The 25,084-nt window shown below is 53.6% G+C and overlaps 1 protein-coding gene and 1 pseudogene across 1 annotated transcript in view; one reads left to right on the forward strand and one right to left on the reverse strand.

The window, feature by feature from the left end:
• DLG5 (discs large MAGUK scaffold protein 5) overlaps nt 1–24,257 on the forward strand; it is a 122,317-nt gene extending 98,060 nt beyond the window's left edge. The window contains exons 16-32 of the mRNA XM_057530967.1: nt 491–614; nt 952–1,096; nt 2,408–2,520; nt 3,175–3,264; nt 3,507–3,657; nt 6,594–6,756; nt 6,865–6,998; nt 7,674–7,820; nt 9,230–9,413; nt 9,999–10,147; nt 11,023–11,193; nt 12,109–12,305; nt 18,251–18,394; nt 18,656–18,783; nt 20,087–20,196; nt 20,906–21,015; nt 22,504–24,257. Of these exons, the coding sequence (XP_057386950.1) occupies nt 491–614; nt 952–1,096; nt 2,408–2,520; nt 3,175–3,264; nt 3,507–3,657; nt 6,594–6,756; nt 6,865–6,998; nt 7,674–7,820; nt 9,230–9,413; nt 9,999–10,147; nt 11,023–11,193; nt 12,109–12,305; nt 18,251–18,394; nt 18,656–18,783; nt 20,087–20,196; nt 20,906–21,015; nt 22,504–22,607 (2,364 nt within the window). The 3' untranslated portion in view covers nt 22,608–24,257. The remainder of the gene's footprint in view (nt 1–490; nt 615–951; nt 1,097–2,407; nt 2,521–3,174; nt 3,265–3,506; nt 3,658–6,593; nt 6,757–6,864; nt 6,999–7,673; nt 7,821–9,229; nt 9,414–9,998; nt 10,148–11,022; nt 11,194–12,108; nt 12,306–18,250; nt 18,395–18,655; nt 18,784–20,086; nt 20,197–20,905; nt 21,016–22,503) is intronic.
• A 668-nt stretch (nt 24,258–24,925) lies between these two features.
• LOC102999300 (E3 ubiquitin-protein ligase RBBP6-like) overlaps nt 24,926–25,084 on the reverse strand; it is a 49,832-nt pseudogene continuing 49,673 nt past the window's right edge.

Consider the following 25,084-nt stretch of genomic DNA (forward strand, 5'->3'; position numbering starts at 1 on the left):
ACTAGTTTTATTTATTTATTTATTTATTTTTGGCTGTGTTGGGTCTTCGTCTCTGTACGAGGGCTCTCTCCAGTTGCGGCAAGTGGGGGCCACTCTTCATCGCGGTGCGCGGGCCTCTCATTATCATGGCCTCTCTTGTTGCGGAGCACAGGCTCCAGACGCGCAGGCTCAGTAATTGTGGCTCACGGGCTCAGTTGCTCCGCGGCATGTGGGATCGTCCCAGACCAGGGCTCGAACCTGTGTCCCCTGCATTGGCAGGCAGATTCTCAACCACTGCGCCACCAGGGAAGCCCCCAAAGTATTTTTGAAGGAAGTTCTTCTCCTCCAGATGTGTAAGGCAACATGAATGAATAAACGAGTTACGATCTCTCCCAAATGTCACTTCATGTGTCTGAGTGGGAGAAGCTAGGTCGTAAGGGACAGAAATCGCTTGCAAATGCCTGTGTGTTTCCCTGTTTCCAGCCACTGCCTCTTGCCTTTGGTTCTGCAGGAGCAGAAGAGCGTCCCAGCCAGTGGAGAACTCTCCCCAGATCTCCAGGAGTGGTCCCCTTACTCGCCAGGGCATTCCAGCCGGCACAGCAACCCCCCCATCTACCCCAGCAGGGCGTCTGTGGGTGAGCTGGCCGGGCCGGGCCGGGGAGGAGGGTCGATGCGGGCTCACAGGGCCGCCCCATCCCAGGGAGAGTGGAGACTGTCATTTCAGGGGGCTGCTGTGTGTCCTCAACCCGGTGGTCCAAAGATCTAGCCACTGCTGACCTATCTGGAGTGTTCAGTCTTCTATCAGTGACGTTTATTAGCTTTTCAGAGTGCTTTCTCTCCATAGCAGCCTGGGAAATGGGAAGCATTAAAGAGGGTTCTCCTGCCTTACCGGTGGAGCAGGGCCAGAAGCTTGCATAGATCTGGGGCTGGCTGGATGCTCTGGGGCCACTGTCTCACCCTGCCCATTTGCAGGCACTGTTCCCCGCAGTATGACCCCGAGCACCACTGTGAGCTCCGTCCTGAGGAACCCCATCTACACCGTGCGCAGCCACAGGGTCGGCCCTTGCAGCTCTCCGCCTGTCCCCAGAGAGGCTGGCCCCCAGGGTTTGCATCCCAGGTATGTGCAACCACCTGTGCTTCCCTGTACCCCAGCCATCCAAGCCCACCTGGGCATAAAGCCACTGTGTATAGAGGGGTTCCCTTGCCTAGCTGGGAAGAGGCCAGGTAGAGCAGCACTGGGACCCCGGGGAAAGTAAACTTTAAGGTCGCTCTCTTTATTTACCAACGTGGAGCTTGAAAAAGTATTTATAGGACGATGGTAGAGATGGCAGCTGATACCTGAGCGCTCACATGCCAGGCACTGTACTCAGACCTTTATAAGCATCATCTCACTTGGTCACCAGAGCAACCTTACTATTACTATCTCAGGTTGATAGATGAGGAACTGAGCCTTAAAAAAATGAATGGATTGGCTCAAGGTCACTCATTCATTCGATTACTTGACAGGTTTTAATAGAGCACAGACTACATGCCATGGACTGCTATAGTTCTAGAGGGCTACAGTGAAAAATTAAGTAGACAAACTTCCTCTCCTGTGGCATTTGTGTTCAAGTGGCCGGGGTGGGGGGGGGACGACAAAAAAAAGAACAGAGTGATACCAGATGGTACTGAATGGCCCTAAAGACCCTAAAATGTTGACAGGCTAGGCTGTGACTTGGAAGAGGGTGGCAAGTTGTATTGGGCGGTGGAGAGGGCCCCGTGCAGGGGCATGCTGCCATGACTCGAAGGCTGAGAAGAGGCCAGTTGTACACGACTTGGGGAGGAGCCTCCAGGAAGGAGGGCTGTAGGTGCTACAGCCCGGGCGTCTGAGAATGGTGCAGTGGGCTCGAGGGACAGAGTAGGGGAGCTTGGCAAAGAGACGGTGAGTCAGGAGGAAGGCCCACGTCATAGGGCACAAACCCAGAGTTTGGGTTTTATTTTGAGTACAGTGAAGACCACTGGAAGGCTCTAAGCAGGCAAGAGATGTAGTCTCACAGCTAGAAGAGGTCATCATTGGGCCTGACTGCAGGCCAGCCTGACGTGGGCAACGTGGGCTCCCTGCCCTCAGCTCTCCCGTTTCCTGGGACGGGCTCTCCTGAGGGGGGGCGCAGGACTCTGCCAGGTCCTCGGTGCCGTCCTGCCCCTCCCTGCCCGCCCAGGATGCAGAACCTCTGTTGGTCCCTGTAGAAAGCCCTCTGTCCCAGTGAGCCTGGTCCTGGCCCGGCGCTTGCAGGGCCCTCTGAGCGTGGCTGCGGGCAGTCGCCGTCCTCGGCTGACTGGGAGCCGCTTCTGGGCCTCCCTGAGCTGGCAGAGGGCCTCAGGGAGGCCAGCCACTTGTATCCTGACCTGGTCCTCCTCCCGAGCCCCTCACCTGTCTGCTTTTCGACAGTGTCCAGCACCAGGGCCGCCTGAGCCTGGATCTGAGCCCCAGGGCCTGCAGCGACTGCTCTGAGATGAGAGCCTCCCACGGGTGCAACTCCCTGCCCTCCAGCGCCCGCCTCGGTAACTGAGCCACTGGCGCCTTCTCGCCAGAGCAGGCACCAGCCTTTCTTCATCTCCACCCGCATCCTCGTGCCCACACCTCCTGGCGGCCCACACACACAGCCCCTCTCCCGCCTGGGGGCCGAGGCCGGCTCCACGCTGCACCCAGAGCCCTTTCCTGTGGCCTTTCTGCAGCTTCCCACAGTGTCTGTGTAGTTGTTCTGGTGACCCCTGTCCCAGGAGCCTTGCTCCCTGACCATTCCCTGGTCATTCTGGGGGATGTCGTGTTGCCGATCACTTACAGAAAACGCAACCCAGAGTCGAGGCTAGCAGTTATCTCAAAGAGACTCTGGTGGAGCTGCTTCCGGCGTTGTGGACACAAGGCCGGCAGTCGCCCCCGTCACGTGGGGTACTGTCTCTGTTCGGGGCTGAAAGCGAGACTTGTGTGATGCTGTTCGGGAGCGGCCTGGCCCTGCACGGTTTATGCACATAGTGGGGCTAGGCATCTGCTTTCCCTGACTGTTCCACCTTGAGACCCCCTCGGGGATAAACGGCAGGGCCCACTTTCATTCTGTCATAACCGTGTATGTTTCCTGACTACTAGGATGGTGGTGAGGGAGTGAGGGGCGCTGTTTAATCGCAGGCCTAAAGTTTTGTCCCCTTGTGGAACCACAGGGTCTTCGAGCAACTTGCAGTTTAAGGCAGAACGCATTAAAATCCCATCAACGCCAAGATACCCGCGGTCTGTCGTGGGCTCTGACAGAGGTGAGAACGTCTCAGAGCTCCCCTCCCCCTGCTGACCCCCTCCGTCCTCAGGGTGGGGTGTCTGGGCACCGCTCGCAGTTCCCTCACTGTCTCAGCCATCAGTCATGCTGGCGGGGCCAGGCCCCGGGCCCTGGCGGGCGATGCAGGGGAGTGCGCGGCACGAGGCACCTGCATGCACGGCCGTGCGTCTGGGCTGCGGGAGCGGAGGTGCAGGCCCGGCCCTCACCCGCCCCTCTCGGCAGGCTCGCTGTCCCACTCGGAGTGCAGCACTCCCCCGCAGTCTCCTCTGAATGTCGAAGGCCTGTCCTCCTGTAGCCCATCCCAGACCTCAGCCGCCACATTGCCGAGGATTGCCGTCAACCCCGCGGCCCTCGGGGAGCGCAGAAAGGACAGGTGAGCGGGCACAGGGGAGGATGGCGCGCTGCTGCAGCGGGCCAGCCCTCGGCCCGGGGTGTGGTGCGGTTTGGGGAGTTCCGACAGTTGACCTCCGGCGAGGCCGCCGGTGTTTGGGTCGCCTAGCATCCCCTGGTGTCTTGCTCCAGGACGTCACGAGGAAGTCCTGTGGACACGTGATGCAGGAGGAGGGGCGCACGTGGATGGCCAGTTGGAGGAGCAGGGTGAGCTCCTTCCACTGAGTGCCCACGGGAGGAGGGGGGCTCCAGCACGTGATGCTGGGGACGACCTGACAGTGACCGTGACGGAGTGATGCCATTCACCGCTTCCCAGACCCTTGTTTAAGCACGTTCCACGTAATAAGTCGTGAAATCCTCACATAACCCCGTGATCAGCGGCATCATCATCGGCCCCATTTTAAAGATGAGGAAACTGAGGCCAGAAAGTTGGAGTGGTCTGTCTGTGGTCACATGGTTAGTGACTGGCCTACCCTAATTAGAATCAGGACTCTTTTTTTTTTTTTTTTTTTTTTAACTTTTGGCTGCGCCGCGCGGCATGCAGGATCTTAGTTTCCCAACCAGGAATCAAACCCGTGCCCCCTGCAGTGGAAGAGCGGAGTCTTAACCACTGGACCACCAGGGAAGTCCCAGGACTCATTCTTATCCTTTGCTTTTTGGCCCCAGAACACAGCTGTATCGCTTGCTCCCGCCCCCCGCCCCCCAAGCTTTTTGTTGTGAGATAAAATACACATAGGAAAAGAGTATGTGAAGCATACATGTACAGCTTAGCCATTTATTGGTTCATTTTGAAATGCAGGCCGATCTCAGCTGTCAGTCCAGACGTGCCTCCTCTCAGGGCTGGTCCCTCCCTGCACAGGCTCTGCACGTTCCTCATCCACCGCTGTTGTTCTTCAGAGTGGGATTTACCAGATCGTATCTATATTTAAAGGGTTCTGTCTAGATCCTAGTGGGAGATTGGATTAAACTTGAACTTACCTTTATTTAATCACTTAGAGGAACTAGAGCTACTCTCCTCCACTTACATCCAGAAAGCTGAGGGCCCTTGTAGCTGCAAGCCATGGAAGAGACGCTGCTGGGCGGGCCCATCATTAAGAACATCTCATTTACGATCTGAACCAGTAAGACAGCACACCTGGCAAGTGTAAACTGGAGAACAGAGTGTACCCATAACTGCCAAGGCGCCTGGGCCCCCAGGGGCGTCAGCGCAGTTCACGTGGACGTGTTCATGGCGGCCTCACCTGCGTCGTGCAGACAGGAGCACAAACCGGCCCTGGGGGGGTGGGGGGGTGGGAGGTTTTGCTGAAGCCCCCAGCTCAGGTCACTGAGAGAACAAGACCTTCCCCGCACTGAAGGGGGCTCCTCAGAAGCAGAAGGGGCCTTATCACATGCGGTTCAGACACCCCCTTAGCTGCCTCTGCGGTGCACAGAGAACCGGTGTGTGTGAGCGAGTGTGTGCGTCAGCGTCGGTGATTCCTGCCTTCACAGCGCTTAGGTGACGTAAACTTTCACATGTGTGACCTGACTGAAGAATGGGTTACTTACTAAAAATAGTCCCTCTTTTCCTCAGTCTCAAGTTGACTATCATTATAGAAAATTGGGAAAACTAGAAAGGTAGAAAGAAAAAAAGTCACATAATCTCGTCAACCCGAGATTCAGTTGCTGTTATTTCACCTTCTGAGGTGTGTGTGTATGTATATATACAGTTTAAAGACATGCTTTATTTATGTTGTTTTACATACATAAACACTTCCTCCTTAATGTTATGTTTTAAGCTGTTTGTAATGTTAAGTATACTTTATGAACTTCTTTTACAAAGCAGCCTTATTGTTCTGACAAAACTCTTGTGCAATATTATAAAAAATTTAAATCCTTCAGGAGATTAAAAAGTAAGGATTCCCTCCAAAAGGGCCCCCCCTGCCTGCCTGCCTGCCTGCCTGCCCGCCCGCCCGCCCGCCCTTCAGCACGTGGACCACCCCCCCGACATGTGCTCTGGAGGAGGGAGCCCTCGGGAGTGGCGCTCTGCTTGTCCCCTCCCCTGGCCTTTGGCTGCAGTCTTGTCCTGAGGAGGAGCTCAGGCAGCATGCAGCGCCGTCCTGGCGGCTCGGGGTCACTTAACTGTCTGTCTGTCTGTCACATTCCAGGCGTCTGTGGTTGTCTTCCTCCTCCGATCACCCCGCTCTGCTTTCTAACCCTTTGCACCTTCCAGATGCCTCCACCACCACAGATCCCTCCTGAGACTGCCTGTGGCTGCCAGGCCCAGGTCCTCCTCCCTGAGGAGCGTGAGGTTGGCCCGACAGGAGGTCCCCACCCCAGCCCCCTGCGCCCCTTGTCCCCCGCGGTGCGGTGGGCGGCGCCCCGGGCCAGTGGGTGCATGGTGCCGCCTTGCTCCCAGCCTCCCCGCTCCCTTTTTAATGCCTCGGGTTTGCAGCAGCTCAGTCTCATGATCATTTTGCATCCTCCTGTGTACTGGTAAATATAAAAACTGATATTTTATGTTGTCCCTTCTTGGGTGAATATCATCCCAGAAAGCAGTCCTTTTTCCCCAAGGGCGTCTTGAGACCCCATTGGAGGTTTGTACATTGCACATTGTGAGGCCACTCCTCTCCTGCTAGGGAAACCTGCGTGCCTTTTCCCTGCGTATATCAGTGTTTATAGTTCACACAGACCCTTCTTGGTGTCTCTGGGACTGGGTGCTTCTGTGTCCATCTGCGGGTGGGGGTCGTGTCTGGATTGCATGAGGTTGTGTATCACCGTCGTACAAAGGTGGACTTCATCGTGTTCCCATCCAGCTGTGTCATCATAGGAGCGTCTGTGCTCCCTGGCCCTTTCTGCATAGTGATTGCATGCCTGACCTCAGATCTTCGCCAGACCTTTCCTTTGAGTCTGAGTCCCCACAACTGTTGTCTCTCTTCCAAGGCCCTACGTGGAGGAGCCACGCCACGTGAAGCTGCAGAAGGGCTCGGAGCCGCTGGGCATCTCCATCGTGAGCGGGGAGAAGGGCGGTGTCTACGTCTCCAAGGTGACCGGGGGGAGCATCGCTCACCAGGCCGGCCTTGAGTACGGGGACCAGTTACTTGAGGTGAGCGGGAGCTGCCGTCCTCTCCCTCCTCTCCTCCCTTCCTAAGTCCCCAGGACCTCCTCTGTGCCCTCCTCTCCCATCACTGAGCCCGCTCTCGGTGTTTCCTAGTTCAATGGCATAAACCTGCGGAGCGCCACGGAGCAGCAGGCCCGGCTCATCATCGGGCAGCAGTGTGACACCATCACCATCCTGGCCCAGTACAACCCACACATGCACCAGCTCAGCAGCCACTCCCGGTCCAGGTGAGGCCCTGGCCTCCTAGGGGGCATGTGGGCCGCAGGAAGAGAGATGGGTGCGGCAGGCGTGTGGCTCGCTGTGGGGAGACCTACGTGCCAGCTGCAAGTTCTGGGGATTCTGCTGCCATGAGAGAAGAGTTGACCAGCCCTGGGTTTTGGGGATGGTTTTCTCTCCTGAAATAGGGTGTGGAAACAGGTGGCTGGGTCCCCTGTGCAGCCCAAAGCCCCGGCATGGGTATGTGGTAGCCAGGAGCTGCAGCCTGGGGCGGACACTCACACAGAGTGGTCTGGCCCCACTCCACGAGCAGACACTGGACACCTGCCCCCATCTGCCTCTGTGCTGTGGGTGGCAGGAGAGGTGAGGAAAGGGTGAGACGTGCCCCTGCAGTGCAGCGCCTGTGAAGGGAAGGGCTGAAAGGCACATGCCAGGGAAAAGAGAACAGTGAATTCATGGGTCCCCAGGCTGACCCCTTTGCAGAGGATCCCCGAGTTGAGGGCAGGCAGATCCTGCAGCCGGATGACCGAGTCCAAGCTCCTGAGGCACCTGCTCTTCTCAGGGTTCGGGTCACAGAGCTGCGTGACCTGGTCCTTCTTCACATCCCAGACCTGGTCACCACCAGAGAGGGGGTGGCTCTGGCCGGCTGCATGCCACTCCTTACTCTTCCTATCCTCTGTCCCCAGCTCCCACCTGGACCCTGTCAGTCCGCACTCCACTCTCCAGGGCAGCGGTGCCACCACCCCGGAGCATCCCTCTGCCATTGACCCACTGATGGAGCAGGACGAGGTCCCTGGCACCCCCCCGGCCAAGCAGAGCGCCCCCAGCTCCAGGTCAGCAAATGCGTGCCATGAGCCTTCCATCCGTGCCCCTTGGCTGAGTGGGGTGGGTCCGGGGGCGGTCATTGTTGGGGCCCAAGCACATCCTCTGAGAGATGTGGGTCCCAGCGCCGCCCTGCGCTGCAGACGGCACACCAGCTTGTCAGGATTTGGGGTGGGGAGCACGCCAGTCCTTTTTTCCTTCCTCCGTCCTGCCCTCTCTCACTTTTTTTTCTCTAGTTTTCTCACTGACTCATTCTTAGCTCTGCCTTTTTTCTTTCTCTCCTCCTTTTCTCACTCACTTGTTTTCTGGTTCTGTCCTTAGACAGAATCCCACAGTCATCCCCCAGCCAGGCCCCGGGCTCTGGCCATCAACAGCAGTGCTGCCCCCAGGGAGCTCTAGGTTTGAGGGTGGCAGACCAGTGTCCAGGCACGTGCAGCACAGCCGAAGTGCTGGGAGGGGCACCAGGGGCCACGATGGAACAGTCATGAGGAGCATGGCAGGGCAGTGACAGCTAAGTCACAGTGCTCAGGATGAGCAGGGGTTAGCCGTGCAACGGGCGGGCGTGAAGAGATGTCCGGAGGAGGGACCGGCATTAGTGTGGGCAGGAGCAGGCAGGGCTCTTGGCAGAAGCTGGCGGGGAGGTGGGGAGAGGGTCACATAGGCTGGGTCGTGAGGCACTCACTCTGCAGTCTTGGACAGAGCCCTTTCTCGGGTACGACTTGAATGGACTGTTCACAGAAGTTTGAGGCTGGAAGCTGGGACATCTTCAGGGCTTTCCTGCTTGTGACCGTTCACTGTGCCCATTATGGCTACACTTACCTGCAGCAAAATTTTCGTCACTGGCTGGCTCCCCCGCTGAGGTCCTGCTCATTCGGTTCCGTTGCTGTCCCGTCTCCTTCACTCAGTTTGTTTGCCAGCCTTTCAGTGTCCCTGTGCTGTGAGTTCCTTGATGGCAAGGGGCGGGCCCTGCTTCTTGGTTTAGTGCCACCTGAGCCATAGAAACTACTCAGTAAACATTTGCTGGATGAGTTGTGCCCTGGATGGTGAGCCTGGCTCTGCATTTCTTAGGAGAGTAGAGTTAGGAAAACAAGTGCAGTCCAGGTGGGCAAGACATAGCCCATGGTGTGTGATGGACAGCTGGGCTGGAAAGCAGGGGCATTGGTTTCCACTCTGTTCCCAAGTGGCTTTGTGACCCGGGGTCACGTGTTCACTTCTACCAAACCTCAGCATCCTGCCTGTGAACCGGCTCACTAGAACTAGAGGCTGCGTCGGCCCGCCTCCCGGCTCCTGTGGTTCTGAGAGCTCATGAGACCGTGGTGGGGCAGCAGAAAACGGTTAGGGTGTCACCACTGTTTCATCTTTCTCATGTCTTCCTCCCTCCCTGTGCACAATTGAAGAGCTTCATTTTCCTTCCCATAAGGATGGTGGGAGATGCCACCAAGAAGACCCCAGAACCACGAGTTGTCTTCATCAAGAAGTCCCAGCTGGAGCTTGGCGTGCACTTATGTGGTGGGAACCTGCATGGGGTGTTCGTGGCCGAGGTAGAGGACGACAGTCCTGCCAAGGGCCCCGACGGCCTCGTGCCCGGGGACCTCGTCCTTGAGGTGAGCTCTGAGCCCTCTGAGCAGCAGCTGGGCTGCTCTCCGCCCGCCCGTTGGGCTTCCTGCCGTCTCAGTTGGCACAGGAGGTGGAGGAGCGCAGCCACTGCTGGCGACCGCTGTGTGTGGGTGTTGAATGCCACCCAGACCCCCTCTGTGTAGATCATGGGGAAGCGGGCAGGGCCCTGGCTTGGGCACTGGTGTCTGGAGGGGAGTTGCTCTGCCGTTGTCAGTGGCAGGCCTCAGGACTGGTCTGATGGCGAGGGCCATCTCCCGCTCACTGGGTCTCCTGTTGGTTGGGGGAGGTGGGTCGTAGGTACTGAAAGATACAAGGAGCATAAGCAAGGTGAAGTGCTGTGTTTCCAGTAGGCCTTACTTGCTGGGGGACTAGAACAGGGTTTCTCCTGGGAGCAGCTGTCGAGGGTAGAGCAGACACTCGACAGAGGACTCAGCCTTACCTGCGGAGGTGGGGCAGATGGATACCCAGTGAAGGGGATGCTGAGTCTCACCCTTACCTTACACCCGGCCTCTCACGGGTGCCCAAGATGCCCAGCTTCTGCCGTCTGAACCCAGTTCTCTGTCTCTGGGTAGTACGGTGGTCTGGACGTGCGCAACAAGACGGTGGAGGAGGTCTACGTGGAGATGCTGAAGCCCAAGGACAGCGTCCGCCTGAAGGTGCAGTACCGCCCTGAGGAGTTCACCAAGGTCAAGGGCCTGCCTGGCGACAGCTTCTATATCAGGTACCAGTGGCCAGGGTTGCCGGGGACTTGGGGCTAGGGGAGGGGCTTTCGGTGGAGACTGTTCCCTGTGAGTGTCCCCATGTTTCTTGCCCCCAAAGGGTGGGCCCCAAATTGGAAGCTCACGACGAGATGCTTGTGACTTAGAAAAACCCTCGAAAGCTCCCAGGGCCAGATGGGCTCCCTCTTTAGGGTTTAGGGCCTGGTGGGGAAGTTTGAGACCACAGAGCCTCATTTTCCTGTGGGCTATGCTCCTCTGCGGGTCTCCTCTGACCCAGGTCTGCAGATCCCTCTGCAGTGTGTGTGGATGTCAGGGCATCCGCGGTACCCCGACGTACTATATGCAGTGTGTGTCTGAGGCAGGCATCGGGCGTTTTCCGGGAGGTGCTCAGCTTTCTTCTTGTCCCCTAAGATCTGAGGCCACACGAGAATGGAAAGCACTGATCGACCGTGTACCGTGAGGTGGGGGGTCCCTGTCTCTAGGGAACCCCTCCTCAGTTGAATGGCATGTTTCCCTTCTGGGAAGTTTCTAGTCTGTAGGAACCATCAGCCTTGACTCAGGGGAGGGATGCAAATGGGAAAGGCTCATCTGGAATGGAGATAACGGCCTTGGTCCTTGGCAAAAAGTCTTTTATGTGATGGGCATGAGGCAGCCCTTGTCTACAGGGAGCCCGGTCTCAGAGGAGGAAAGGGAAGTCTCTGTCCTGTCATGTAGAGCCCGGGCTCCCCTCTTTGGGAACCACTGCTAGGCTGGGGAGAGGCTGGTCCTGATCAGCCTCTGGGGTCTGGGGAAAGTTCAGAGCAGGAGAGCGGCTCTAGGAGAACGGCTGCAAAGGGCAGCCAGCGGCCTGACCTGTCCTCTCCATCGCCCGGTCCAGGGCCCTCTATGAGCGGCTGGCAGAGGTGGAGCATGAGCTGAGCTTTAAGAAAGATGACATCCTCTACGTGGATGACACCTTGCCCCAGGGCTCATTTGGGTCCTGGATGGCCTGGCAGCTGGACGAGAATGCCCAGAAGATCCAGCGCGGGCAGATCCCCAGCAAATACGTGTGAGTGTTCTCGAGTCTGGGCCTGGGGCTGGGGCGGGCGGCACCTGTGGGGATGCCCCATGGGATGCGGGCTGGGGCTCATGGGGGTTTATTCTGATGCTCGTATCAGCTTCTGGTCTGTACATTTTGCCACAATTGCTTGTCCGAAAAGCAATTTTGGTCCTAGTGTAGGTCAGTGCTGTACTTAAGTCAGTGCTATACAAAAGCACAGGGGCAACTTAGGAGACAGTGCTTTTTTGTTTTTAACAGATTTGTTGAGACATAATTCACATACCGTACAATTTACCGGAAGTGTACAGTTCACCAGCTTTTAGTATTTTCACAGATGTGCAACCATCACCGTAGTCAACTTGAGAACATTTTCGTCACCTCAGAAAGAAGCCCCATACCCTTTAGCTACACCCCCCTTGTCTTTCTGTCTGCCCTGCCCCCTCCCGTCAACCCTGAGCGACCACTGATCTTTCTGTCTCTATAGACTTCCCTGTCTGCACTTTCACGTGAATGGAGTCATATAGCACGTGGTCTTTTGTGACTGGCTTCTTATACTTGGCATGATTTTTTTCAAGGTTCTTCTGTGTTATAGTGTATATCTGTGCTTCGTTCCTCTTGGTGGCAGGAAGCATAACTTGTAGTGGTCACGAGTGAAGGCTGTCTTAGCAGCTCCTTCTGACCCTCGTCTGACTATAGGAGGTGGCCCTGTATGCTGAGCGCTTGCCCAGCACTGGTGTGTGTGTATCACCCTCACAGCAGTGGCACCATGGCGTCCTCAGTAGCGTGGGTGGTGAAGCGGCCAGGAAACCTGTAGAGAATGTGGGAGGAGCCTGGAGTCCCAGCTCTGGCTCTCCTCGCGGCTGGGCATGCAGGGAGGTGATGCTCCCTGGGCCCTTCGCAGCACTGCTCTACTCTTGTCCACAGGATGGACCAAGAATTCTCCCGGAGGCTCAGCATGTCTGAAGTCAAAGATGACAACAACACCGCAAAGACGCTCTCGGCAGCTGCACGCAGATCCTTCTTCCGAAGGAAACATAAGCATAAACGCAGCGGGTCCAAAGATGGGAAAGACCTCCTTGCTTTGGACACCTTTTCCAACGACTCCATTCCACTCTTTGAAGGCAAGTGGCTGGGCTGGCTTTCTCCAGCAGGCTCACAGGATGAGGTGTGCTGTTGACCACAGAAGCCTCACCACAGTGACTTAAACGACATAGAAGTTTGCTTTGCTTTCGCACATAACTGATCTAGGGATGTGCGTCTGGGTTGGGATGCTGGTGCTACTGTCTTCAGAGTCTACCACCTGTAGGGTGTGGCTTCCATCCTCAAGGTCCCCCCATGGTCATTGCAGCTTCTGCCATCACGTCCACGTTCAGGCAGCAGGGAGGAGGAAGGGGCACGGCAAAAGTGTGCCTCTTTAAACAGCTTACCTGGAAGCCCCACCCTTGGTCTCCCATTTATTCCTCATTGGCCTCTCAGTCTGCGAGGGAGGCTGAGAAGGCAGGATTTTCACTGATGACCTGCTGGCTTCAGTAACGCGGGTTCTGTTAGTAAGGAATAAAGGAAAGATGGGTATTGAGTGGGCAAAAAGCAGTCTCTACCCAATGCATTGCTTCTAGTTTGTTTTTGGGTTATTACTGGCTGCTTGGTGGTGACCAAGGGCCACTGTGCAGATCTTTGGCCGTTTTTGGCCTTACTCCTGTTTGTGTCCATTCTTTTTTTTTTTATTTGTTTTGTCCGTGTTGGGTCTTTGTTGCTGCGCGCGGGTTTTCTCTAGTTGCGGCGCGCGGGCTTCTCATTGCAGTGGCTTCTCGTTGCAGAGCACAGGCTCTAGGCGTGCGGGCTTCAGTAGCTGTGGCGCGTGGGCTCAGTAGTTGTGGCTTACGGGCTCTAGAGCACAGGCTCAGTAGTTGTGGCACACGGGCTTAGTTGCTCCGCGGCATGTGGGATCTTCCCGGTCCAGGGATCCAACCCGCGTCCCCTGCATTGGCAGGCGGATACTTAACCACTGCGCCACCAGGGAAGTCCCCTCCTGCGTCCATTCTTCCAAGATCCTCCCAGGGCCAGGCGCCGACCCAGTCCTGGAGTTGCGTATTAGGCAGCGTCAGACATCCTTTGGCAGATTGCCCCGTGGAAGGGTGCATTTGTCCTGTGAAGCAGGAGCCTCCTGTGAAGGCTGCTCCGAGGACCCCCATGTGTGTCCACTGTCCTAGAAGGTGTGCCCTCCCTGGTAGCAGGGTGTGGAGGTGGCAGTGGGCATCAGAAGGTGGGACAGCTGGTTTCCTCCTCCTCCTCTCCTTCCTTATTTATTGTTTCAGTTAGGGCCTTAGTCACAGTGAGTTGAGTGAGTCCCACCTTTGTTCATGGCCCACAGGTCACTGTCAGTGAGGACAGGGGTTGGCAAGCCGTAGCCAATGGGCCAAGTCTGGCTGTTTTTATATGACCTTCGAGCTAAGAATGGGTTTTTACATTTTTAAATGTAAAATAGACTATTCACCTTTTGGCAATAATAGTTGCTTGGTTCTCCCTTCCCTTTTCTTCTGTAGACACCATCTCTGGTGTATTTGGTGTATGTCTAGTGGATGTCTTTGGAAAACAGCTGTATGTCTAGTCTTCCTTTCAGTTCTTCAGTGGGTTGTTTTTTTTTTTTCTTTCATTATGTACTTTGAAGTGGTCTTTAAATTGTTATTTCTAAATTGTTATATCTTATTGTTAAATTGACTCTTTTATCATTATGTCCTTCTTTATGTCTAGAAATGTTTCTGGCCTTAAAGTCTATTTTGTTTAAGTATTATTATCACACCAGTTTTCTTTTGGTTAAGTGTTTGCATAGTTTGTCTTTTTCCATTCTTTTATACTTTTCTGTAGCTTTATATTTACGTGGCTCTGTAGGCAGCATGTAGGGTTTTTTCAACCCACTGTGATACTTCATCTTTTTTCATTTTATTGAGTTATAATATATGTATAGAAAAGTGCACATACATCTACAGAAAAGTGTACATCCTGAGGCGTTTTCACAATTTGAACACACCTGTGACAATCTTTATCATTTAATCAGAGTATTTAATCACTGATTAAATCATGACTGATACATTTACCATCTTCCAGTTTGTTTTCTGTTGTCCTGCCTGTTTTATGTTCCCTTCACTTCCTTTTCTTCCTTTTGGATTAATCAAGCATTTTTATTATTCTGTCCCCCCATCTGTTAGTTTTTAGTTAATCATCTTGTTTTACTCTTTGGTGGTGGGGGGTGGATTACACCACCCCTCATGATATATGTCTCTGACTTACTGCTAACATGAATCATTACTTTGACTGCTTCTCTAATAATTCTAAAACATCAGAGCACTGTGACTTCTTTACCTCCCTCCCACCTTTTGTATTATCATTTTCATTTTACATATATTTTAAATCCAACAGTGTTACTGATTTGCACGTCAGTTATTCACTTATATTTATCCTTTCCATTTTTCTTCATTCCTTCCTACAATTCTCTTTCCTTCTGATCTTTTCTTTCAGCTGAACACTCCCTTCAGCATTTCTTTTTTTCCATCTTAATTGAGATATAACTGGCATATAATATTGTGTGAGTTTAAGGTGTACAGGATGATAATTTGATAGGTGTATATGTTGCAAACGGTTTACCACAATAAGGTTAGTTAACACATCCTTTACCTCTTATAATTACCATTTTCTTGATGTTACGGTGACCTTCAGCATTTCTTGTAATGCAGGTTTGTTGATGACAAATTCTCTATTTTTTGGGGGTCTATTTTCCCATCATTTTGGAGATTTTTCACTGGATATAGAATTTTAGATTGGTAGATATTTTACTCATGCATTTTAAAGATATAATTCATTGTCTTCTGGCTTTCACTGTGTATTCGTTTCCTGGGGCTGCTGTAACAAATGTCACAAGCTTTGTGGTCAGAACAGCATACATTTATTCTCTCATAATTCTGGAAGCCAGAAGTCCAAAATCAGTACCATTGGGCCAAGATCAAGGTGCTGGCAGGTCCACACTCCCTTGGAGGCTCTAGGGGGGAATCTGTTGGTCTATAGTGTTGTTCAAGTGCTGTTTCCTTATTGATCTTCTGTCTGGTTGTACTATCCATAACTGAAAGTGGGGTATTGAAGTCCCCTACTAATACTGTGTTGGTGTCTGTTTCCCCCTTCAGTTTCATCAGTGTTCACTTCACTTATTTGGGAATTCTAATGTTGGGTCCATATATGTTTATGATTGTTTTATCTGTCTGGAGAAGTGACCCTTTTATCATGCTATAATGTCCTTCTTTGTCTCTTGTGACAGTTTTTGTCTTAAAATCTATTTTGTCTGATACAACTGTGGTCACCCCTGCTCTCTTTAGGTGCCCATTTGCATGAATTATTTTTTTCCTATCCTTTCACTTTTAGCCTATGAGTGACCTTAGAGCTAAGATGAGTCTCTTGTAGACAGCATATAGTTGGATCTTTTTTATTTATGCATTCAGCCAATCTACGTCATTTAATTGGGGCATTTAATCCATTTATATTTAAAGTAATTACTGATATGGAAGGACTTACTATTGCCATTTTGTTAGTTGTTTTCTGTATGTCTTGTTGCTTTTTTGTCCATCTTTTCCTCCTTTGCTGCCTTCTTTTGTATTTCATTGATTTTTTTTTTTTTTTTGTAGTGACATGTTTTGATTCCCTTCTCGTTTCCCTTTGTGTATATTTTATAGATATTTTCTTTTTGGTTACCATTGCAGTTACATAAAACATCTTAAGGTTATAACAATTCATTTTAAACTGATGGTAGCTTAATTTCAATCCTATATAAAAACTCTACTTTACATCTCTGGGATTCCCCCCCTTCCCCACCTTTATGTTACGGATGATACCAATTACATCCTTTTTATATTATGTGAACATTAGTGTAGATTTATTATTACCTTTATGCTTTTGGTTTTAACATCTATACCAGTTTTAAAAGCAGTTTACATAACTACATTAGGTTACTTCCAGATTGTCTATTTGTCTGTATATTTACCCTTCCCAGGGAGTTTTTTATTTTCTCTGGACCTCTGACTCTTGTTGGATTTAGTGCTTGCGAGATGCTCTGTAGCCCCCCTATGATTCTGTAACTATGAGGACTTCTGACAAAGCAGATTATTCGGGGAGGAAAAGGAATCTTCTAAATTGGTGCCCCTCAGTGTGGAATGTTAATAATCATTAGGGGAGAAGATGATTCTGTTCAAGTTAAGTTGAAGACATAGTGACTTAGTGTCCAGACACAGGGAAATGGATAAATAGGTGCAGGGCATCCATCCTGTAGGATGTTCAAAAGGAGTTAGGGAGATCAATGTGGATCGCCAGGGATGCGGTTCAGAAACATAAGACTGAGTAGAAGAGGGAGTTGCGGAATATCGCATGTATCATGTATTTTTGCATGCATCATGATACAGAAATGTATCTTGTCATTTTTGTTGAGCACATGGACATACATAACATATTTTCTAGGTATTTTGAGGCTGTAAAAGTCAACATGTAAGAATGACATCTGGAAGGATGTACTTTATATCCTCATAACCAACTATGATGGTGGTTGTGAGGAAACCGTTGGGGACCAGGACTGGAGAAGAGGTGTTGGAGAGGATGCCTGGCTTTATCTGTAATGTTCAAAGTTTTAAAAGAGGGGGTGTTTTTATGCCTTCCTGGAGGAAGTTCTTTGCCCTGGGACTCCACAGAGCCTTCAGTCAGAAGTGTGCGGGGGTCTTGGGCAGTGAATGTGACCACCAAACCCTCCCCCTGCCTTAATAACAGATCATCTGGTCACCAGGTTGAGAAATGCTGTATAGAAAGCCATATAGATGAACCTGGATAATCATCAGACCGAAAAAACGCACGCGGTTCTGCCTGTGAGCTCGGCGTTTGTGGAGCTGAGGCTGCACCGAGCACCGCCCTGTGTGTTCACCTCTGAAGCTCTGCCTTCTGGTCCCTCTTTCTTCATCTCCTAGTCACGGGCCTTCCAGGCCGGACCTCTCATTGACCCTTCCTCACAAGCCCACCTCAGGCGACCCTCACCTCAGCTCTGCCCCTCCTCGTCGCCACTCCCACCCCCCGAGGGTGAGGCTTCTTGTCCTGGTGCCTGGAGCTGGCAGGCAACTCTTGTATGGTGGTCTTGTTTCTTACCTGTTGCCGTCTGTGAGCCTCGTTAGAGCATGAGCTCTGCAGTGGCAGGGACAGTGCTTTCTACTCTTTTTAAAAGTGTTTCCGAGATGCCAGCACAGTGATTGGTACAAGGGAGGTGCCAAGAAGATACTTGCATGCTGGTTTTTAGGCGGTCACTTCCTGCAAGGATTTTTATTCATTTGGTGGAAGGGGAGGTTTTTACTACATGTATCAACTAGGATATTGGTTTGACTGCTGTAACTGAGACCAGACAACAATGGCTGAAGCATGATAAGAAGCTTATTTCTCTGCCACATAAAAGTCTGAGCTGGTGGGGGGATCCCTGGGAGGCAGCTCTGTTCTGGGGATCATAAGGGAGCCAGGTCCCTTCTGTCCTGTGGCTCTGTCATTTCCTGAGGGTTGTTCTCATCTGCAGGATCAGAGCTGGCTCACTGCACCCGGTCCTGTCCATTTCAGCTCATGGGAAGGGGGAGAGTTTTCTCACCCCATGGGGCAGGTCTGGGTCACATGACCACACCTACCTCAGGGGAGGTTGCCTCTCTAGAGAGCAGAGAATATATACTAGGGGTGAGGGGAGCACGCATTGGACACGTACGGAAGAATTTGAGCAGGATGAAGTGCTGCAGTGTCTTGGGTGTCCGTGGAGCAAGGACACTGTGCTGGATTCCAGGAGCGTCCGTGCCCTGGTGTGCCCGGGGTATGGGACTCTCAGTGCTACAACTGGGCAAGTCCCAGACGAACCAGGGTGAGCTGGGTACCTGGCTCTGGATGTGTGGAGTGAAAGAGCTGGGCCTCCCAGGGGTCAGCAAGGTCAGGGGAGCAGTGGGTCCCCAGCCCCTCCCCTTCCTCCCTCTGCTCCAGGTGGGTGTCCATGACACTGCTCCCCTGTCTCCCTCAGATTCGGTGAGCCTTGCCTATCAGCGGGTCCAGAAGGTGGACTGCACCTCCCTGAGGCCCGTCTTGATCCTGGGGCCTTTACTGGATGTGGTGAAGGAAATGCTCGTGAACGAGGTGCCCGGCAAGTTCTGCAGATGCCCCCTTGGTAAGGGATGCCCTCGTGCCTGCTGGGCTGTGTCTGTTCCTGTGTTTGCGTTCAGCCCCCTGTTCCCGGGGATGGATCCCATGATGTTTCAGAGTCCTCTGGACTTGGCTCAGATCAGTGTGCAGCCTCTGGTTCTTTGTCTGGGAGCGAGGACAGCAGGGCTGGGTTCCTAAAGTCTCTTTTGCACAGTGTTCTTCCTGGCACGTGTAGTGACGGCTCATGGTGCCAGGGCATCCTGATTCCTGTGTCTGTGCTTTGCAGAGGTGATGAAGGCCTCCCAGCAGGCCATCGAGCGGGGCGTCAAAGACTGCCTGTTTGTAGACTATAAGCGGAGGAGTGGCCACTTTGATGTGACCACAGTGGCTTCCATAAAGGAGATCACAGAAAAGGTACCTGTTGCTTCAGACCAAGGGATGGGGGCGCCTCTCTGAGTCCGGGGTTTGGACCCCAGTGTGTGTGTCCGGGCCCTGTACCTTTGCACATCTGCCCTGCATGTCTCTCGGGCCGTCGTGAGCTCGCCTGTGTCCCGTTAGTCTGAGTTAGCCTACTGGGGGCTGGCCCCCGTTGCTTCTTGTGCTTCCGCTTTCGTGAGTAGGAAGCTAGTCCTGGGCAAAAGTCGCCCTGTGCGTGTGTCACCTCTCCCTCTCTGAGGGGCCCTGACGAGAGCTTTGAACTCTAGGAAGGGCCCCTCACGGGGGTTTCTACAGCAGGGTCCCAGAATGCATCTGCTGAGCTTGTGTGCTGAGCTGATGTGCCTTATTCTAGGGACAGGGGCACGGCTTCCATCAGGGCCACGACCCTGAAAGGATAGGAGCCGTTGCCATGTACCTGTAGGTTTGTGAACACGCTGGGGTCTGTTTGCCAGGTAGTATGAGGGAAAGTGGGGACATCTTTTGGAAAAGCATCCCTCACAAGTCTGAGGATGTGGGCGCTTTTTGGGCTCCATCCTTCCTGGGTGGTCAGTTTACCTCGCCAGGCTTTGGATCCCTCCTGTTACGTGAGGGAGTTGACTTCTTACAGCTGTCAGTGCAGACTGCCCAGTTGAAGTGGATGAGCTCCAGTCAGGGGTGCCCCAGGACGTTAGAAAGCCTGCCAAAGGGTGGACCCCCTCAGTGGAGCTTTCAGGGGTCAGGGAGAACCACAGGCAGGGCGCCCGTGGCCTGCCTTTGGCTCATACTCTGCCTGGAGGCTCAGGGGATCCATGGGATGCGTTTCAATCACAACCACACAAAGACCCACACTCTCCCCTCCCCTGCTTCAGCCCCCCGCCGAGTCTCTGCATCTTCTTTTGCCCAGACTGGCAGAAGTAAGGTTTCTGAGGCCAGGTGGGGTAGCGCTTTAGGAAGTTCCTATATCTGGGTAAAGGCAGGAAAGGGAGTTTGGAGTGTGGGGTTGTCCAGACCCTGCTTGGCCCTGGTTCCCAGCCTGGACCATCATCACAGCTGACGGCTTGTAGGGAGAGATTTTCCCAGATGAGGTTTCCCCTCCGTGTATCATGTGTAGTCTTAACGAAAGACTGGTTTTGCTGCCTTGTTCATTGGTAGAACCTTGTATGTTCACTTACAGGGCAAGGCAGGGCAGTGTCAGGGGAGGGGTGGGGCCCATCGGTGGCAGAGGAAGGCTGGAGTGTCCAGTGCCCCCGAGGCCCCGGCCCCGCACCTGCCCAGGTGTTCACTCTCTCCCTCCCCGCAGAACCGGCACTGTCTCCTGGACGTCGCCCCCCACGCCATTGAGCGGCTGCACCACATGCACATCTACCCCATCGTCATCTTCATCCACTACAAGAGCGCCAAACACATCAAGTAGGTGACAGGCTCCTCCGGGGCTTGGCTTGGGGCCTTGCTGGGGATGCGCTGCTGGCTCAAAGCCGTGGGGCGGGGGGCCCCTTGGCCTTGAAATAGGCATCCCATGTAGGAGCGGCCTCCCCCCTCGAGCCCCCAGCTCACACTGAGCCAGGCATGTGGACCCAGCACAGCCCTCCCTCCACACCCCTCTCCGCGCTGTTTGGATGCTGCCACCGCTCCCTGAGTATGTCCAGCTTTGTCTGCATAGCTCCCTCCTGACTCCCAGGCCCTTTCCCCTTCTCCTGCCTCTCAGCTGGGCACCCACAACAACACAGGAGCTGGGTGGCCTGGCCTGGGTCCAGCTCTGCCAGGAGCTGGCTTGTGATGTGGATGGGCCTGTGCTCCCGCTGAGCTTGAGTTTCTGCGCTGGTTGGGCTAACGGCTTGCCAAGGCCCTCCTCCACTTTGCCTTTCTGTGCTTCCAGGCTTCTGGTACCTGCCCTCGGGGGCCAGCTGAGGTGTCTGGTCTCCATGTGCACACACTGGGGTTCCCACCTTCCCCCTCTCTGCCCGGAGCTCCCCGTGGAGCCTGCAGGCTGTGCTTTACCAGGGGAGCACATGGGGGCCCTGTGGTGGTGGAGACCCCTGTTAACTCTGGACAAAGAAGCAAAGAGGAGGGCCTGGGGGGAGGTGAGAAGCTCAGACTGGTTCCCTGGATGTCCCAACAGGGAGCAGAGAGACCCCATCTACCTGAAGGACAAGGTGACTCAGAGGCATTCCAAAGAGCAGTTTGAGACGGCTCAGAAGATTGAACAGGAGTACAGCAGGTACTTCACAGGTAGGTGTGCGTCAGGCCTGGAGAGGAGGAGCAGGTGGCAGGGACGGATGCAGGCTTCCCAAGGACATCCTTCTTAGAAGTGGTTACGGCCCGCACTTCTGGGGTGCCTGGTGGATGCCGTCACAGTGAGCACTTTCATCACAGGTGATCTGATGGCAGGCACAGGGCAGCGTCAGGAAGTTGCAGGTCCGAAGGTAAAGTTCACTAGTTCTGGCCTTGGGTCACAGTCTGGCCTTGTGTGGCAGCTGCCCAGGCGCCATGTAGCACAGCTCCAGCGTTCCCTGGGCGGGTAGCACGGCGGTGGTGGCTGTGGCCATCTGTCCCCAGCACCTTCCAGGTCAGGCCAGTTTTGCAGTGAAGTCTGAAGATAAGCTGCACCTTTACTATCTCTGGTCTTTGAAACAAAGCAAACCAGAAGAAGCAGGGTTCCAGTTTACCAACTGCCATTTTACTTTGTGACTTTCAACTTCTTCCACAAAATCAGTCATTTGTAGGGGGCATAATAACACTGTGGCCACAGAGAGGTGGAGACAGTGATTGTAATGAACTTGTAGAGAGTGTTGTGATCTAGTTTGGCGCTTCTCATGCAACATTTGGCCTCAAAACCCAGCCTTGGTGCTTCTGTCTATGTATGTGTTATGTGTGTTTGTGTTTTAATTTCCAGTCCATTACAGACCAGTATTTCAGTCAGATACATTGACAATTACTAGAGAAAAGAACATTAAAAACTCCAAAACTTAACAAAATACAAGCCTTGACTTTCTGTTAGAGTCAACAGAAGTAAAGTTACTCTGTCACGTTTCCATAGCAGTTTCTAAGCCCTCGCTGTCCATTTCTGTGGCAAGCAGCCAGCGCTCGGCGCTGTTCCGTGGAGCACGCAGAGAGCCCTGGTCTAGTGCCTGCCGGGCTGTGGTGCTGAAAGCCTGCAGAGCAGGCCTGAGCCAGAGCTGGAGACATTCCATCATCTTTGCTGGAAATCTTCTCTGGGCCATGGGATGCCCAGCTTCTGAGACCCAACCTTGTCACCTGTAGAATCCTGCTGCCGATTGGACCATCACAACACAGCCCAGACTGCCTTCCAGCGTGCTGGGACTCCCCATTGCATGACTAGGCAAAGCAGCCCAGAGCATCATTGCAGTGGGGCCTGGCGATTCATGTGTGTGGTCAGATCCTGTCACCCCTGTTACAGGGACCAGGGCAGCCTGGCAAAATGGGACACCAGCCTTCATTTGAGCGTAAAATGTTAACATCCTATGGAACAGTTGCCGAGAGGGATAGGTAAAAAGCCGAAGTGATTTGCACTCAACTCTTTATTTTTTCTTTTCCAATTTCTCACTGATGGAAGAGAGTGAGGCGGGAGTGGGGCAGGAGGGCCAAGTAGCTCAAAACAGGCAGAACGCCAGGAAGAGTAAAAGATGTGTTTATTTGCCTTCACCCTGGGGTCTTCCTCTGAGCCAATGACGTGTGTGTTTGGGGGCTCTCTTGCAGGGGTCGTCCAGGGAGGAGCCCTGTCGAGCATTTGCGCTCAGATCTTGGCAATGGTCAATCAAGAGCAAAATAAAGTCCTGTGGATCCCAGCCAGCCCTCTCTAGAACTCGGTGCTGGGGACAGCTGCAGCTTGGCCGCCGGCGTGACTGCCTGGCTCAGCTCTTTTTAGCGACTAAAGATAGACGTCTCTGTATATAAACGTGAAGGGGAAGGATCCATGAAGCAGGACTCCGGAAGCACCTCCTTTGTAGACAGAGGGCCGCAGACTCTATTCCTCTCACTCGTGCGCTGTAAGACAGAAGACTCTGTAGAGGGGCTCGACACCAACCTTTCTCGTAGCCAGCTCGTCAGAGATGCTGCAAAGAGAACCTTTCAGATCACAAGTTTACAAGCCTTTTCTAAGTATTCGGTTGTTTATGTTTACTTGAACGGCTCCATGTTGTCGCTGCCCAGCCCCTGCCCTTTTCCTCACTGTCGCTTTGGTGTTGGTTTTGTGCCTGTTTTCAGCGGGACGACTCTGGAACCTCGCTGGGGGCCGCTTTGCTTTGGGAGGTTCTTGTCAGTGGGACCAGAGCTTTGACAAACTTCATGCTCCTTGGTGGCACCTCTCCTGGAAGGACCTGCGACTGCGGATGCTTCGACCATCGGCGGGCGCGGAACCAGTGCCTTTGTGGGGCAGACTCTCCAGCGGCAGTGTATTCCCCTCCTGCACGGAGGAGGGCGACTTGGGCCGTCTCGCGGACGCGTCCCTCAGACTTTGTCTCCTGCCCTCTGCGTCCTCTTCTCGTCCACCTGCGTTCATTATTCCAGCGTTCTCTCTGGTCCTCGGAGCTTCATGGGTTCACTGGGACACAGCCAGTTCCAGGCAGGGTGTTAGGCTGGGGCTGATGCATGCCACTGGGTCCTCTTTAGGTCCTGTGAATAGTGACAGCCTTTACCAGTGCAGATTTTGCAGGGTGATTCCTAAGCGCTCTAGAGTGGGGCAAGCACATCAGCTCTACTTGATATAAAAACATTCGTGTTTCAGACTTGGAGCAGAGAACTCTTACGGAAGCTTAAGGATTAGTGCAGTCACTGTCAAAACTCAAAACAAGAGTAACTGGGATCTATCTAGTCTTGGCTCCAGCGCTTACAGCATGAGCAGGGCTCCACGAGGGTGGCTTTGTTTGGGGTTTGTGTGGGGTTTTTTTGTTTTTTTTTTGTTTTTTTTTTTTTAACGCTTCTGACGCTGGATGTTTCTGGCTGAAGGTTTGATCTGGTTCCTCCTTAAACTGTGCGTCCTCTTAATAATAGGTACTGTACGGGGCTCCGGGTAAGTGTCACTGGGGTAGGACCTCTATTTTAATACTGTTCCTAACATTTCATTTTACTAGCAAGAAATCTCTGATTTCATTTTATTCTTTGTAATTCTAGACACTAGATTATAGTTTAGCCATAGTGACATTTTTTTAAAAAGGGATATATTTTCTTGCACAGTTGTTCGAGAAGAGACACGTTTCAGTCCTCAGTGCTGCCCTTCGTTTCACAGGTACACGCGTTCTGGCTCAGACAACTAGGACCCCCTGCAGGCTGTCGAGGGGTCTCACTGGCGCCCTGCGGGGCTGCTGCTCTGGGCGGCGGGGGTGGGACGGTGATGGTACAGTGTGCACAGGTACTGTTCGGACAGACTGGGATTTTCTGTACTAAAACCTTCCTTTGTATCGAAAGTTAAACAGACTTTAGTACAATAAATAAAGGTCAATTTCTGTAACTTGTTGTGGTGAACAGACCTGCATTCATTTAGTTTCCACCTCTCCCTGCCTCCTGCCCTCTCTTTGTTCCTAAATTTGAGGCAGTCTTCCTCCCCTGCGGCAGGTGGCTGGAATTGGCCGCCGCGTGAGGTTCTCGCCAGCTCTCATGATGGTCAGGAGCCCCTCTTACCTGTGGCCTCAGCCCCTCTGACTCCCTCCTTCCCTCCCATGTGTCCCTCTGTCCAGCAGAGCTGTGGGTAGTGCTTGCAGCCAGGCAGCTGATTTGTGCAAGATTCAGATCCTGCCGTGGGGGCTCCCGTTGAGATCTGCAGGTTTGGGCTGGGCCGAGAAAAGCAAAGGGGGTTTGAAGGACACCAGTATCCCCTCATGTTCTCAGTCGAGTCCCTGTCTGCCAGGGGGTGAGGCCCAGACCGGGCCCCCGGGGTGAAGAAGGCCGAGCCTGGCCCAGGGGCTGTAGTGCGAGACCACCCGCGGCTCTCCTGGGTAGCCACTTTGGGCCTGAAAGTCTGTTCCAGGGTGGCAAGAAGGCTGGGAGAAGTGGCCAGGAGGCCGGGGCTGCCTCACTAGCGCCCCGAGGCCCAGGTCAGAGCAGAGTCCTCCTCCTCTGCTCTGTTTGCTTGGAGGGGCTGGAGGGCAGACTCTCGTGGAAAAGCCTCACACTGCGCCAGAGGCTAGGCCAGCAGGGGCACACTCGGCGCCAGTGCCTCCCTGCTCATGGCCCACGGGTGCAGCTCCACTGTGGACCCTGCAGTCTCACCTGCAGGGCCCGCTGGCCTCGCCTGCAGCCACAGGAGTCGCCGAGCTGCGTCGGACTGTGGCCGTGGAGAGGA

This window comes from Balaenoptera acutorostrata, chromosome 16, assembly GCF_949987535.1.
Source record: "Balaenoptera acutorostrata chromosome 16, mBalAcu1.1, whole genome shotgun sequence".
Lineage (NCBI taxonomy): Eukaryota > Metazoa > Chordata > Mammalia > Artiodactyla > Balaenopteridae > Balaenoptera > Balaenoptera acutorostrata.